Source organism: Urocitellus parryii, chromosome 4 (assembly GCF_045843805.1).
Source record: "Urocitellus parryii isolate mUroPar1 chromosome 4, mUroPar1.hap1, whole genome shotgun sequence".
Taxonomy (NCBI): Eukaryota; Metazoa; Chordata; class Mammalia; order Rodentia; family Sciuridae; genus Urocitellus; species Urocitellus parryii.
Window position 1 is genome coordinate 56423299 of NC_135534.1, and position 15434 is coordinate 56438732.

General features: G+C 39.6%; 1 protein-coding gene across 10 annotated transcripts in view; it reads left to right on the forward strand.

Annotated features, from left to right (window-relative positions):
• Nucleotides 1–15434, forward strand: part of Ppfibp2 (PPFIB scaffold protein 2) — a 145462-nt gene that overhangs the window by 85411 nt on the left and 44617 nt on the right. For 7 of the 10 annotated variants that reach the window (XM_026415010.2, XM_026415011.2, XM_026415016.2 and 4 more), the window contains 2 exons: nt 2213–2326; nt 13147–13278. In XM_026415010.2, coding sequence (XP_026270795.1) covers nt 2213–2326; nt 13147–13278 — 246 coding nt within the window. The other 3 variants (XM_026415018.2, XM_026415020.1, XM_026415019.2) reach the window with 2 other exon arrangements.

The window sequence follows — 15434 nt, forward strand, 5'->3', positions numbered from 1 at the left end:
CTCCATCCTAATGACATGATTAATAAAGAAGTATTCAATTTAGAATTTTGTAGTAAACAGTATGAAATTGCAAACTTTTGAACTGGGACCCTTTGTGATTGAAATAACACGTTTCTATTTAGAGAGGATTATAATTTAATAAAGAAATCCTGTGTCAAAATGCTGTTACATTCATTTTTTTTTAAATTTCAAATTCTTGAATAATCCCTGTTTAGATAATCTTAACATAGTTGGGAAGCTACTTTCCAGGAAGCAGAAGTTGACCCCAGTGGTTTCTAGGCAAGCTTGTGGACAGATCTCAAAGTAGCTTTTACATGCTCACTCTTGTTCCTGTTCCTTGGGGGCCTCTGGAGTTGGTTAGACAGATCCTCAGTGGGGTATAGCCTCTTGCTTAATTCCCACAGCAGTTTAGCCAGACTGAATTAATTTGAGTCCTTGGTCCAGGATGTGTTCCTATTTATTTTTCTATTCATAGAACACAAGACAAACATATATAACAAAATAGTTTGCTTCTAGGAGTAATGAGAAGCAAAATAAAAATCTTTGTCTAAATTATAGTGTAATTCCTTTAAGGCAAAGATTTTCATCCCCCCACCCCCTTTTGTATCCCTCTTTACCTAATATTACGCTCAGTATGTAGAAGGGGTTCAAAATATATTTGTCTTTATTGAATGAAGGTTACATTGTAGGAACTTTATATGTTTTGTGTTTATTTTCTACACCTCACTATTCATAATACTTAGTGTAGAAGTCTCGAGTTCCCTTTAGTCTTATGTGCAGCTGAACTATGAGCTATAGAATTCTGGAGACTATGTATTATTCCTCAGGGTATCACTAGCACATGGCCCCAAGGCATAGTATAGACATATAGGTGTTAATCCTCATAATGGGATTAACCATAAAACATCCTTTCCAAACAAGAACTCTTGAGTCCCAGAAAGCAGAACCAATCCCCCAGAATCCTACTCTTTTGAAAGTGGAATTAGTAGTTGAAATGGGTACCAACAGTATTGAACAAGGAAAAAAACAAGCAACAAAAACACAAAAAAGGTTTATTGTTTAAGATGGGTTTAGTTGACAGAAGGAGCCCAATTTTTTAATTAAAATTGCATCAATGTCAGGAATATGTTTCAATAATTCATTCATTATTTGAGAACATAAACATGGAAGGATTAAAGCCTATTAGTTTAGATTCATTTCTTTTTAAATGGAAACTTTCTAAGTCATACAGTTTATTTAAACACTCATAAATTAACTCACATTATCTCTTTCATGCTCCATCTATCATTCCATTATAGATTGAGAAATAATTTAGAATAATCTATTTGTGAACAACAATGACTCCACCCAAAAAGTATTACCAACTATTGATTTCTTTGCTTTTGGGAGGCCACCTATTCTCTTATTCATCTTCCTGATTTGAGGTATCTCCTAATGAAAGAAAGAAAAAAAGGAAGGAAGGAAGGAAAAGAAATAGAAGACTTTGAAAACCCTCACAGTATGTATTTAGGGCATAATTTAAATAACTTATTATAAGTGGGTTTTTATTAATGTTTTCCATAGAGAATCTCAGGGTTCCTCAGAAAAGTGACTCTTTTCTACCACATATGTGTAGTGTGGCTTCTGTATATGAATGACTTAAAGTCATGTTTTGGCCTGTGAAGCACAAAAACCTCTCTGGAGCCAAGTTTTGTCAGTGCTAATACATGCCCTTTGCATCCCACATTCCTTAATTACTTCAAAACACTTGCCTGATAGGTGAGTAGTCCTCACACCCTTATGAGAGAGGTTAGGTCATTGGTTGGTTTCCATAGAGGTTTGGATTGCTCTTCCACATGAGGTGGCAGAAGCTCTGGCAAGCCAGCTGAGATATGCCTTGAGGTCGCACTGCTCTGTTAGAGGAATCAGGAGCAGGAGTCCAACCTAGAGGAGCTCTCCTGGCTGTTGGGTGCTTTTCTCTGGAGTCTGTCAAGAGCAGGAATGTGACCAACATCGTATGGGCATTGACCAAGTCTACCTGGTAAGGTAAGAATCCAACTAGTGTTGCCTTCATCCAGGACACTTCCCTCATCTTCTACTCACCTAAAAGAAAAGCTGTTCCTCCTCACACATGAGTCAGTGTTGCACTTTCACTGCTCATACTCAGTGGGGAAACTTTGCTCTCATACAGTCCCTGCCACTCTGTTGTTTGGTGCTTTATTTCCTGGAACAGGTGAGCGTTCTCACAGACCAAGTGGAAGCCCAAGGAGAGAAGATTCGGGACTTAGAAGTGTGTCTGGAAGGACACCAGGTGAAACTCAATGCTGCTGAAGAAATGCTTCAACAGGTAAGGTCAGGTGGAGTGGAAGGGCACTGGGCTTGAATCAGCTCCTGTGTTAAAGCCCTCTTCTGTGCTCTGCTTACTTTCCCAGCCCGCCTGGAGGTAGAACTGGCTGCTCAGTGTGCAGTGTTTAGACAGCAGGTGAAACCAGCCGGAGAGTGAGGGTGGAGAAGGGCCAGCCTGAGAGGAATAACCTGCTGAGCTGGTTAGACGGATTCCTAGGCCACACTTTCTCCAGGCCTGGTGCTGAGAGCTCCACTGGCTGTGTCACCCTGCTCTTATCACAGGAACCACAGTTTGACTGCTAGTGGCACCTGGGTTTTAGAATGTCAATTTGTCAGCTTATTTTCTGCTCTTTTGCCACTCTCATTTTACTCCCTCTCACTCTGGTTTTCTTCAATACAAATCATTACATGAAGAGCATCTTAATATAATTTAATAGGCATCAAAATGAAAAAAAAAAATTAGCTGCTTCCCTAATGTTCAAATAATGTCCTTTCCTTCTTTTCTTTTGGATGTGTTCATTATGTTTTCACATAATTTACAAAGCCATGATCATACAGGGATACAATTCTGCTCTCAGGTTTTGTGTGATTAATAGAATATGGTGACTTTTTTCCATTTAAAAACTTTTGCTGTACAGTCATTGTTACTGTCATTTACAATATTATTTTTTTTAGTGAAACTATCATATTTGATGTAACCATTCTTTTCCTGAATAGTTTTACTTTATTGTAAAATGAGCTGAAGTTATTACAACTTTAGGTGCTCAACTTTAGATGTTAATTAGATTTTTATTTTTTATTTTTTTTTAAAGAGAAAGAGAGAATCTTAATATTTATTTTTTAGTTCTTGGCAGACACAACCATCTTTGTTTTTTGTATGTGGTGCTGAGGATCGAACCCGGGCCGCACGCATGCCAGGCAAGCGCGCTACCGCTTGAGCCACATCCCCAGCCCGAGATTTTTAAATTAAACTATTAACATTAACTTAAATTATTCTTGAATTTTCAGTTATTTTTTTAAATTAAACCATTCCTGAAGTTTATGTGTATATGCTTTGTAACTCCCAATATGGTACTTGGCATATAAAAGGTCCTCACTATTTCTTCAAAGAACAAAAATCATTACTTTAAAATGAGTGGATTCAATTAGATAACTGCTTATAAACTTTTCCTCAAGCTCCAAAATTTTTTTATTGTTGTGATCAGCCTAAAATTAAAATTTTTCTTGACAGTATAGTAATAAATATAGGCTTTGCATTTTACCTTTGGTCTTAAAATAAAACGCCTTAGTTCCAGAGTTTCATTTGAAGAACTTAAAGAAAAAAAAGGGGGGGTCAGTATTTTTATGCATATGTCTTCATAAAAACTGTGTCAACAACTCAGAGATTGTTGTTAGTTTATCTTTTCATAACTGATTAATAAGTTATCCTGTTGTTGGCTTTCTTTTTAGATTCATTTGTCATTTCTCTTGTTTACAATATTCCCTGAAAATCTGAGTAGGAATAGGAGTCAATTCTTTTGTTGTTGTTGCCATGAATGTTTCTTTTGAAGACTCAGGAAGGAAAATAGTGTGATGGGAAAAATCTGAAATGGCAAGGGAGCATTTTCATGAAGAGTGCATAAAACATTGCACTAGATTATATTTTCAAGTCTGCACAAGTGTGGGTTTGAGATGGAAAGGATAATGGAGGAAGATGATGGAGTGTTGTGAATAATCCAAAAAGAAACCACAAAAATTTGAATGCAGAAGGGAACACGTGAGAAAAATGTCAGAAGGTTGTCTGGTGAGTAACCACATAATCAGAGGTCAGAGAATGGATGCATTGTAGTGCCTGAGTTATCTGCCTGGCTGCCCTGGCTTCTCTTCTGGACTGTTCTACATCTCTCTTTGGCTGTGTTTCTGCTCCATCCTCAGAGTCTCTGTGTCAAGGAGTTTGATGTAGGTGCCCAGCACCACATGGAGAGTGTCTGGCATTACCCCCTGGATGACATTTTAGACTTTTTAAAAAGTCTTAAGATCAATTACCCTTTGTATCTGTTTATTCTAGATCTTCTTTCTTGTGTGTAATGAGTTGAGATAATTTGCATGTACCATACATAGAGGTGGATGTTGTGACCTGGTATATTTGGAAATATGGTAGCTCTTTATTTGCCACTTTTGGGTTTTAAGATCTTCCTGAGCTTGACCAAGTTATTTTTGTGCCCATAAGGTTTCATTGTGTTCTCTCAATCTTTCAAATGTAAAATTTCTTGACACATTGTTTGTTTAAGACATGGGACACATTTGAGCATCTCAAGTTTTTGCACATGCTATTGCTTTCCTGAAATCTGCTTGAAGCTCTCTGTATAGACACTTGATTCTTGTACCACAGCACTGATGTAATGCCATCTACAGCTTAGAGTATTTATATGTCCTCTGAACTGGGGGCAGGCGGAGACCTGTTCAAATTGGCAAAGATATCCTGAGCTGCAGGGCTCTTGGCTTCTGGTATTAGGAGCAGGAATGACTCATGGCCTAGAGGCAGAGAATGGAGGCAAACAATTGCCTCCTTCTGCTAGCCTTAGACCATTCCTGCCCTGATCCAAGCCTGGCTTATCTGAAGGAGACCCTTTTCCTGTCTCCAGCGGGTCCTTCTGACTGCCTGCAGACACAGTGCATCCCTAGGGATGCTGCTTCTGATACTCTGCACATTGAATGCATCCTAATGGTGGCAGTTATTATTCAATTCCAGTTGACTGCCTGTATGAGCTGCATAATGCTAGATAGTCCTATTTTTCACAAAAAGCTAAAAGTCTTGAATTAAAGATTTAAAAGTATTAATTTTTCTATATTGCCGACTAATTTAAAATGTCATGTGAATCAGAGTACACATCTATAGGTCAAGAATAGCCTGCAAGCCTCCAATCTGAAGTCTACTCTAGACTTTGCTCCCATTGCTGACTGAAATATCACTGGGGGACTTAAGGAACCCCAAATAAGCATAGCCCAGATCCTGTCCTCAGGCTCCAGCAAGCCCATCCCACAGCTGCTCTCATACCCAATGTCAACCTCTTTCAGGAGGCCAAAAGGAAGAGTTATCTCTCACCCAACTCATGAGCCAGGCACCTCTCAGCCTAGCCCAACTCAGTCCTTGCTTATTGTTCATCTCTCAGCTCCCAGCTGTTTTCATCTGTATGTGAACTCATTGAGCCTCCAGAAGGAGAGAACATGAAGACCCCCATTTTGGGATTAGACAGGCAAACCAGAAACAGAGAGTCAGCACAGGGGAAGGTCCATATGAGCCGAACATAGACTGGGGACACATTTGAGCACAAAATAATATTTCTTGTCTGCGACCCTCTGCTGGGTGCAGGGTGGGAAGGGAGATGCTCTGAGTACCCTTGGGAACTGCCTGAAGAAGTACCTTCTTCGATTATGGTCTCAGACTCATTGAGCATGTCTGGCTTTTCCAGAAAACTTTCCCCATTAAGAGAAGACATTTCTCAGGAAGTGTATATATGAGGGACAACCTGAGTCAGCTTCATTGGTCTGGAACTGTCTGGGCCTGGATATAGAGCTCTGAAGGTGCTCCCATCAAGAGTTAATGGGGACTATATCTGGTTCTTGAGCACATCTGCACATTTACCCAGCTACATAATGAAGCCATCTGAACCCAGGGCCCAGAATTGCACCCCAGGAATATAGCCTGAGTCAGTGACTTCCTCATGATTTGCTCAGACTGTGCTGGTGACAAAATCTCTATCAGGAAAAGCTCCTCTGGGTCTGTTGGTATATTTCAGGCCATATGGCTTTTTCTAAAGTGGCCTCTGTGGATTTTCTGAGATCTGGTTCATTCCTGCACATTGAGCTTCTTTGCCTTGATCACTGACCCTTCTCCAGAGGAGCATGATCTCAGGGAAGAAGCTCATGGCACCTAGTGGATCAGAGGTTTTACATAGGGCGTCAGCCACAGAGAAATTTTTCCCAGAGACTGGCTATTTACAGATATAATTAACATCAAGAACAGAAGTGATGTATAGTGCCAAAAGGAAAACCTCCATTTCTTTGTGAGGATACTACCCTACTGCTATGGGAAACCCTGGGTGACAACAGCCTTTGTTTCAGGTCTCTCACCTGACCCAGAGTTTCTGGGTTTGGTCAGCTTCATTGCTTTGGATGTCTTTTAGGTGAAGCATGCAGAGTGACAGTGTAGGGGATTGGGAGTCAGTGGACATGAGCTTCTATAACTGGCTAATGGCAGTTGGTCTGGGAAGGTTGATGGACATGTTTTTCTTACATGTTATAATATGGACTTTTCTTACAGGATGTAATATGGACTCCATGTCGTCCAACTCTACTACCACCTAGAATTGTAAAATTATTCTTGTGTTTTAAAAATTCACTATCATACAAATGGCCTGTATAAGTTAAGATGTTGAGCAGGGGGTTTGGGGGCCTAGGACACTTGATCGGTGCCTAGCTAGTAAAAAGGTATTTCTGTCTCAGAGAGAGAATATTAAACAGGGCCATGTATATGATCTGGAAGAAGCACAAATCCATTCAAGGAGGTGAGACACTGAGTCATGTGTGAAGAAAGCAGGCATTTCCCAAATATTCTCTAAAATTCCCTCTGGGAGATTCATGAGGCACAAATAACTAGTTTTTTCATGTTTATCTTGTTTGATGTTGAGTGTCTTAGACCACAGCAAGGAGTGATACATTAACCTCTTTTTATAGGTAAGACTGAGGTTCAGAGAGATGGTCTAGTTAGTGGGGACTGAATCTGGACTCAAACTTTACTGTAAGCACTTCTTCTCTGCACAGTGTTACTCATGATCCAGGCTTCCTGGCAAGGCTCAGGTCTTTTGCATCAAAGGGCAAAGGAACATATTTTTTTCTTACATGTCTTTCCATGGCCCATTATTTCATTCTAGTTTCAGATTGCCAGTCTGGTTGTAGTCCTCTGTCATTGGTCAGTAATTCCCTGGTTCATATTCCACACTTAAAGATGGAGGTAATTGCTTCAACATGTGGCCTGAATGGCAAATTCTTTTTATCAGCTCCAGTCAGAACCTGAGCTTGGGCAAAAGGAAATGGAGAGTTATTCTAAGATGTAAACTTTCTTTCATCTCTGGGAAAGGAGATGTATTTGTCCTTCTGGAAGAGATTAGTGGTAGTGGTGAAGTGAGAGGGGTGAGTGATAATTTTATCCACTGTTTTTCCTGAGGCATCATTAGCCAGTTTCATGATCCTTCACAGTAAGTAAAACAAGCCCATCATACCCCTCCCTCCTCATCCCTCCAGGAAACCTTGAAACAATTTGGAGCAAGCAGAATGCTGTTTATTAAACCTTTGCCCCTTATCCTCAGCCCCCTGCCTCCCTTCTCCTTCCCTCCCCACACATTGTGCTAGCTGCAGGACTCCAAGAGAGTCCCAGCAGGATTACCCCATGGAAGTCAGGATTCCTGAGTGTGGGGCAAACCTTGCCTGGGGAAGATGTTAGTGCTCCAGACAAGGAGGCTGGATCCAGAGCTGAGCCAGTCCTGGAAATGAGAACTAGAGTCTCATGAATGTTTTTCTTTAAGTGTAAACAGAATAAAAGCAGTCAGCAAAACAGATGAAGAGGAAAAAGAAAGGTCAAGAAAATCTGGAACAGGGAAGATGGGGTGACAAGGAGTAGCTTATACCAGTTGATGAAGTGGAGACTGTTAAGAACCAAGAAGTATAGTCAGGATCCCTGCACTTCACCACTACCACTAACCTCTTCCAGAAGGACAAATATATTGCCTTTCCTGGAAATTAAAAAGTTTTCATCTCAGAGCTTCTGAAAGGTTGGACATCAGTTTCCAGACCAGAACTATTTCTGTGCCTTACTTGTGAGGGCAGAAACCAGATTTCAGGTAGGCAGATATCTTGTTGAGAAGATGAGGCAGCAGAGATAGATTATTTTTTTAATATATATATTTTTTAGTTGTTGATGGACCTATTTTTAAATTACATGTGTGCTGAGAATTGTACTCAATACCTCACACATGCTAGGCAAACGCTCTACCACTGAGCCACAACCCCTGCCCCAGAGATATATTATTTTTAAAGCTTGGTTATGAAGAGGGGAGGAAAGGGCAGAGAAACACAGCACTTAAACACACAGCATGTACTTGCCCAGGGAGAGGACATGGGAGTTGATGGTGGTAACTTGAGGGGCAGTTAGGGTCAAGAGGGGAGTTTCTTAAGAATGTCAGAAATTTGATCATGTTTATAGCCTGAGGAATGAGAGCTGATGGTGAGGAGAGATTAAATGCCTGTCAAAGTAGATGATTGATGGTCCTACCCTAGACTAGTACTGAGCTTGCTGGGAACTCCTCAAACAGAGCACAGAGGTGAAGGAGAGGCTAGGGCCATGTGAATGGGAGTCATTCTGAGTTACCAGCTAGAGAGAGAAGCAGGTCCATAACACAGGGACAAAGTCAAAGATAACTTTTAAGTTTCATCAGGTCGTGTGAGGATGCCTGAAGAATCTGGAGACTGAGAAATGGCAAGAGACAGGAAGGTCAGTGAGAGGTGACGATTCAGGAACAAATTCTGGAAGCACTGTATCCTTTGATGCGTACTTTTTCTGTGCAATCTGGAAACTTTTTGGGCTAGAGAACTGTTCTAAAAAGTGAAAGAACCTGACAGAGAGGATGGCCATGTGCTGTTGTAGCACATTAGCCTTGGAAAGGAGCCGAGTGCTTGCTACTTCTAAGACAGGGATTTAGGAGATAAGAATGAGATGATTCTGAAAAATGTTGAAATTGGAACAACTTAAGTTCAGTGAATAATCTGTTGGTTTTTCGCTTTTCAGTAAACACGAGGAGAAATTATTTGGAGAGGGGTGCATTGTGGGATTTATGGCTTGAGAACAGAAAAGATTTGGAGAAATCCCTTAAAGGAATCAGAGATGAGCACAACATTTTTCAGGCAGTATTGGAAGATAGACTGTAATTTGATAGTGTGAATGTGTATCAAAACCATCATTAAATGACTTTTGCTAGTAATTGTCATGCCTTTGGGAATGGAAACAAACAAAAGACTGAGACTTGGCTGAATTGGGCTCTAATGAACACACAGTACATCAGGTTTCAGAGTAGGGTGAGCTGGGTGAAGAATTTTTTTGGTATAAATAAGAGTACAATTGAAATGACTAACCTTACGGTTATCTAGTGGATAGGGAGACAAGTACTACTTAAAGGAAGTTGATAAACCAGGAAAACAATGAGTTACTAAGTAACTAGTGGTCACAGAAGAAGAAATTAGAGATTGAGTGAGCAAGTAGGGCAGTTGAAAGGTTAGAAGATTGTGGCCAGTGGAGGGAATTTCGGAGTTGAGGATTTTAGAAGCAGAGAATATACATTCTGGGTAAAGATGAGAATCAAGCTCTGGCCATGCTGCTGAGAAGCTAAAAGGAAGTAGAAGTAAAGCCTGTGGGAGCCGAGATTCACTGTGAAGCTGAACAGAAGGTCAATGTGACTACTGAGCAGAAAAATCATTAACGACGATGTTGAATCTACTGAGGAGACACAAAGTGCCCAAAGTAGGTAGAAAAGATATTGATGAAAGCTGTTGATGGGAAATGAGAGAATGTCTTGGTTCTGGATATTTGGGGAGAATATAACTGAATGGTGCTTCCATATAAGAGGAGGGTTGATGTAGATGATTAGTGGAGACAAACAGTGGTCTGGAAGCAGTCCTGGAACAGGGATGAAGGTGTTCAGTAAATTGGGTTGGTGGGAACACAGTGTCCTCCGCTTAAGATGACTGGAAGAACATGGCACACTGTGAAAAAAATACAAGATTCTGTTTATTTTGGAAGTAGAAGGAGTAATTGAGAGTGTCAGTGATTTAATTCCTACTAAGTTATACATTTTTAGAGATTCCAGTACATAATAAGTGGTAAGAGGCCTTGCTCAGTCCGGAGATAGTGAAGTAGAGCTGGATTGCAGTAAGCTTACTGAAGACTGTGTTTTGAATTCATGTACTAGAACATTTATTGACAAGGACAAAGGGAAGATGATCATCACAGGTAGAAGAACATGCTAATAGTTATAAGCTAGGAGACAGTAAGCCAAAGCTTTATTATTAGTGAATCATAATAGGTTTCTAATTAACACTAGCATGTCCAACTGGAATGTCCACTTTCAATGTGAGCATGACCAAGTGAAAAACTGGCTAATTGGACTGGATATTGGAACCAATTACAATATTATTCTCATCAGCTAGAACATTGGTATGACCAATTACAACTGGTAGTTAAAACAGCTAGAGAGATTTTGGCAGTAGTGGAAGCAGAATAGACTTTTAACTTTCAAGGGAGACACATTCTGAAGCTTTTTTGAATTCCACCAAAGCAGTATCTCAAATGCTCATCAGTAGAAAAATTGCATGAATATCATCTTACAGCACTCAAGTAGTCAACAAGGGCTGTATTTTAACATGATGTCCCTAAGTGTTGGCTTCTGGTAAGCATTTAAAAATATAAATGAAGTCTCCTAGAGAACTTTTCTTTTTAGATCTCTGAAGTAATTGTTCTTGTGGACCTTAATTTGTGAAATTTTTCCTTTTCTTTGTTGCATTGCAGTAAGTAAGCTTGCATATTCATTGTAGTCCATTCCTACTTGTTCACAGGACTTTATAGCATGAGTTTTCTACAAACTGTAACTCTTGAGTTCAACTTCTATTTCTATCTGCTTTAATTTTAGGATTTTTTTAACCTGGATATATATATTTTTCAAACTTCCTTAAATCATTTTTGAAACAAGGCAGGTAGATGAAAGATGGGAAGAGATAGACAATGAGATGGTAGAAAGTAAGGGTCAGGGGGAAAAAGAAGAAGAGGAGGGGGTTAAGGGAATAGGTGATATGGGGATGATTACATCTTGAGAAATTCAAATACTCAAGACCAAGAGAACTCATAATTTCTGTGTGTCCTCCATCCAGGGAAGAATTGCTTAAGGCCCTCCATGGCCTGCCTAACCTTAGCATCAGACCCTGGTAGATAGTATGTGGCTCAATGAAATCTTGTCAATCTGAGAGGATATTTCCTTGGCTCAGTGCAAATTTGCTTAATACTATGTATATATGGTTTTTTTTTCCTCAAAATTCTTGTATTTTTTTTTCTGTTTGGGAAGCAGTGTGATATCTTAGACAGAAATAAATTCTGGAATTAAACAGAACTGGGTTTGAAAACTAATGCTGCTGATGATTAGCATGAGTCTTTGGCCAAAAGATTTACTTACCCTTTTCAGTTCTGTTTCCTCATCTATAGAACTGGGATACTAATATTTACTGTCAAATTCCTAAGAGGATTTATTAAGAGGATATAAGTGAAAGTACCCAGCAGTATCTGACACAGAGGAGGCACTCAACAAATCCAAATTCTCCATTGCATTGGACACACTTATCTGCCTGACTCCTTGTAGCCAAGTAGCCCAGTTCTGGCTCTGCAGAGCTGCTGCCTCTGCCCTGTCAGTCAGCTTCTAGTTTGGCCAGTCCAGGAAGAAACCACCTCCTCAGCTCAGAGCTCAGAGAATCCATTGCACTGAGTTGATGGACTTCTAGATTTTCATCCCCTCAGGTTAGCACATGAGCAGTTTGTCCCAGGTACTGGCAGCCTTTGACCTGGGGAATTATGTAATACAAGTCAAACTATCTGTCCTCTCTGGTTTGATTTATGACCTGAGGACAGTTTTAAATCTATGAAATCAGAACTGTTAGGTCAGAATGTTGAGATCACCATTGTTGTACTGGGGTTGGGATGCCCAAGATGATACAAAATGTGTAGAACAATGAAGGATATTATGTCTTTTCTGTCTAATACTTTGGTCTGTTGCTGTCCTGATTGCCAGGAACATTCTCCTTGCCAGGAACTACCGTGTGCCAGGATTTTGACCATGACAGGACATTGCTATTTGCCAATGGAAATATCTGTTGTCCTGAACTTTGGGAAGTGCTTTTGGTTTTTGAAGTCTTTTATAATTTCTAGTAACCCTCAGCAGATTTTTTACTATCTCCTTTGTTTTTTAGTAAGTGTATTTTATAAGTGTATGTATTTATGACAAATTTGTTGTTAAAGATCTGAGATATCTGATTGTAGTCAGTCACCATTCTAGCGTTGGCAGGGCTAGTAATAACTTTCTTGATCTCTCCTCACAATCAAGAAAGAACAGCCTTCTTGTTTATGTACCACAATGTTCAAATTGTAATTTTGGTACTTCTCAGAAAAGATCCATCTCATATTAAGATTCCTATACAATCATCAAATAAATACTCATAAATATCCACTTTCTATTCTAAATCCCATCTATGTTCACTGTAATGAGATCTTATATTGAGATGGTTGGAGATTGGACTCAATATTGACTGTGCCCGGCAGGTGATCTAGAAACTTTGGTTTTGAAAAAGACATTATTAATGTGAATTTTTGTTTATATGGTAGAGAGGAACTGCTAATTTGCCTTAAAAATAGAGATGGGAAGAAGTTGATTCTTTGAGAGTACCCATGTATTTTTTTTCTGTTTGGAAATAATTAACAAGAATTTTCTGTGGTGAAACATGTGTTTTGATAATTGTCATTCATATTGTCTTTCAAAAATCACAGTGGGTCACACCAGGGCATGTGCTATCCCTGAGAGAACCAGTGTCAGCCCTGGTCCATCTCTAATAGACCTGGAGGTTATATGCAACAGTCTCAGTTTTGTAGTATGCAATATACAACTTAGATACTGCCTTACATCTATAGATGGAGCTAGAGCTATCCTTGTAGCAATGTTGGTTTATGATATTTGAGATCTGTTTTTCTTGTAGGAGCTGTTAAGTCGCACATCTCTTGAGACCCAGAAGCTTGATCTGATGACTGAAGTGTCTGAGCTGAAGCTCAAGCTGGTTGGCATGGAGAAGGAGCAAAGAGAGCAAGAGGAAAAGCAGAGAAAAGCAGAGGTGGGTACGATACAACAAATTCTGGAAGGTCCTATAATTGTACTAAGCTTAGACCTGAATAAGTAGGGAACTGGGAGGGGCTATCCTAATATGGACTCAGCCATCTGGTCAACCCCAATTGTGGCAGCCACTGGGTGCCAGGAATATCTATGCAACTAGTGACACAATGATTTGTTAATATCAAGTTATCAGGTTTTGCTGTGGCTGCAAATTTCAGCAATACCCAAACCACCCAGTATTGGCTCTAAGTTTTTATCCTCCCTCAAACTGCTGACAAGGATGGAAAGGCATGCAGTAATGAGGGAAGGATCAGACAAACATGGAGGGACACAAAATGACTTCTGTAAGAACCAAGGTAGTTACAATGTACTGGGATGAAGTACAGCTTCCCAACAGGCCACTGTCACTATATCCAGAGAGTCTGGAGACATTTTGTTTACATACATTTCACTGACCCAGATGGAGCCCTCAGATGGCATGTTTCTTTTCTTCTGATGGGTCATATGGTTGTGCCCGTGCACATGCCTTGTCTAAAAGAATATTTTCTTACTTTTGTTTTTGAGGCCCCATTTGCCATTAGTTAGAGCATGCCAGACTCCTTTTTGGATAAAAGTTTAGAGATGGTTAGGCTCTGTAGCATTTTTATTTGAGAGATCAGCCTGTTTTAACCTTAGACAACCACCTTCATGTGCCTTTACCTTCAAATCTTTATATTTACACCCAGCATTATGAGGTACAAACGAAGATTAAGTTTTGGTTTCAGAAAAACCTAGGCAGATTTACTCATATATATCTGCTCAGTAGCTCTATGAACTTCAATAAGTTAGTTACTTAATCTCTCTAAACTTCATTTTTTTTATCTATAAATTGGATAACTTTGTGGTGAAGACCAAATAAACTTACAAAAGTTAAGTGCCTATCATAGTATTCATGTTTAGAATTTGGCATTTTGTATGTACTTGGTTTACCTTCATCTCTAGGCTTCTTAAAACTCTAAACATGCATATTGTTCCTTTCTGAAAGGCATCAACATTGTTTGCACTTACATGTGCCATATTTCTGTTTGCTGGATAAATGCTGGCAATTGGGACACTTCAATGTGTAGGCATATTCTTTACATTGCTTTTGAAAACCCACTTCTTGTATTTAGTAAGAAGTGTAGTTAATTGCCAAAGGAGGATATCTCTAGTAAGCTGAGACAGTAGTTTCTAGTGATTCAGAGCTCCATCTTTGACCCATGCTAAGCTACTCAGAAGCTTTATGATATTGGCCAAGTAATTTCACTCCCAAATCCCCATTTCTTCTCCTATAAAATGATAGAGATAGCAATACTTGCTATTTCTTTGGTTGTCCTGAGGAGTGAGTAGGATCATGTATGTGCAGTCCTTAACTCAGTGCAGGACACATAGTAATAGCCAGTTTTTATTGATCACTTACTGATAGCATTGTTAGCATGTTAGAAATGGAAATGTAGACTTGAATTAGATATTTACATGCCTCAGAGGTCTCAGACACAAAAAACCAATCTGTATGAAGTATTTATTAATCAAATGGACTGTGCCTTAAATGTTCATAGAAAAGCAGTAGGGTTTTATTCTAATTTTGTCACTTTACCAATACTTCAAGATATGTAATTACATGTGAATATACATTAGGGCTTTGGAGGCAGAATTCAGTAAAGCTTAGTGAGAAGGCTTAAAGTTGCAGAAAGTCAACTCAAAGACACTTAAGAAAAAAAGAAGAGAGAGTTGTTATGTCACATAGCTTGAAAAGTCTGGGATTTAAAAAGTCTGATATGACTAGATCAGGGTAATCTCACAGAGTCATTGACAATCAATTTTACTGTATCACTTGGTTTTCTTTTATTCTCAGAAAGTCTCTACCATCTGGTAACAAAGATGCTGTCAGTAGTTGTGCATTGATGTCCTGCCAGGCTGGCAGCCCCTGCGGACATTCTTTTTCTTAAAGATTCCAGAAAAAGCCCTAGGATTGCATCTCTTTGGGCCAATTTTGGTCACCTGCCTGGTTGTACACCAGTCAGTATAGGGATTACGTGTGTGGGATGTGTGAGTGGAGAGTCAGTCCACCTGTGGAAAAATGCAGTTAATGTGGCAGCCACTCAGTCCCTTTGTAGGGGAAGTCAGAAAGAAAGGAGA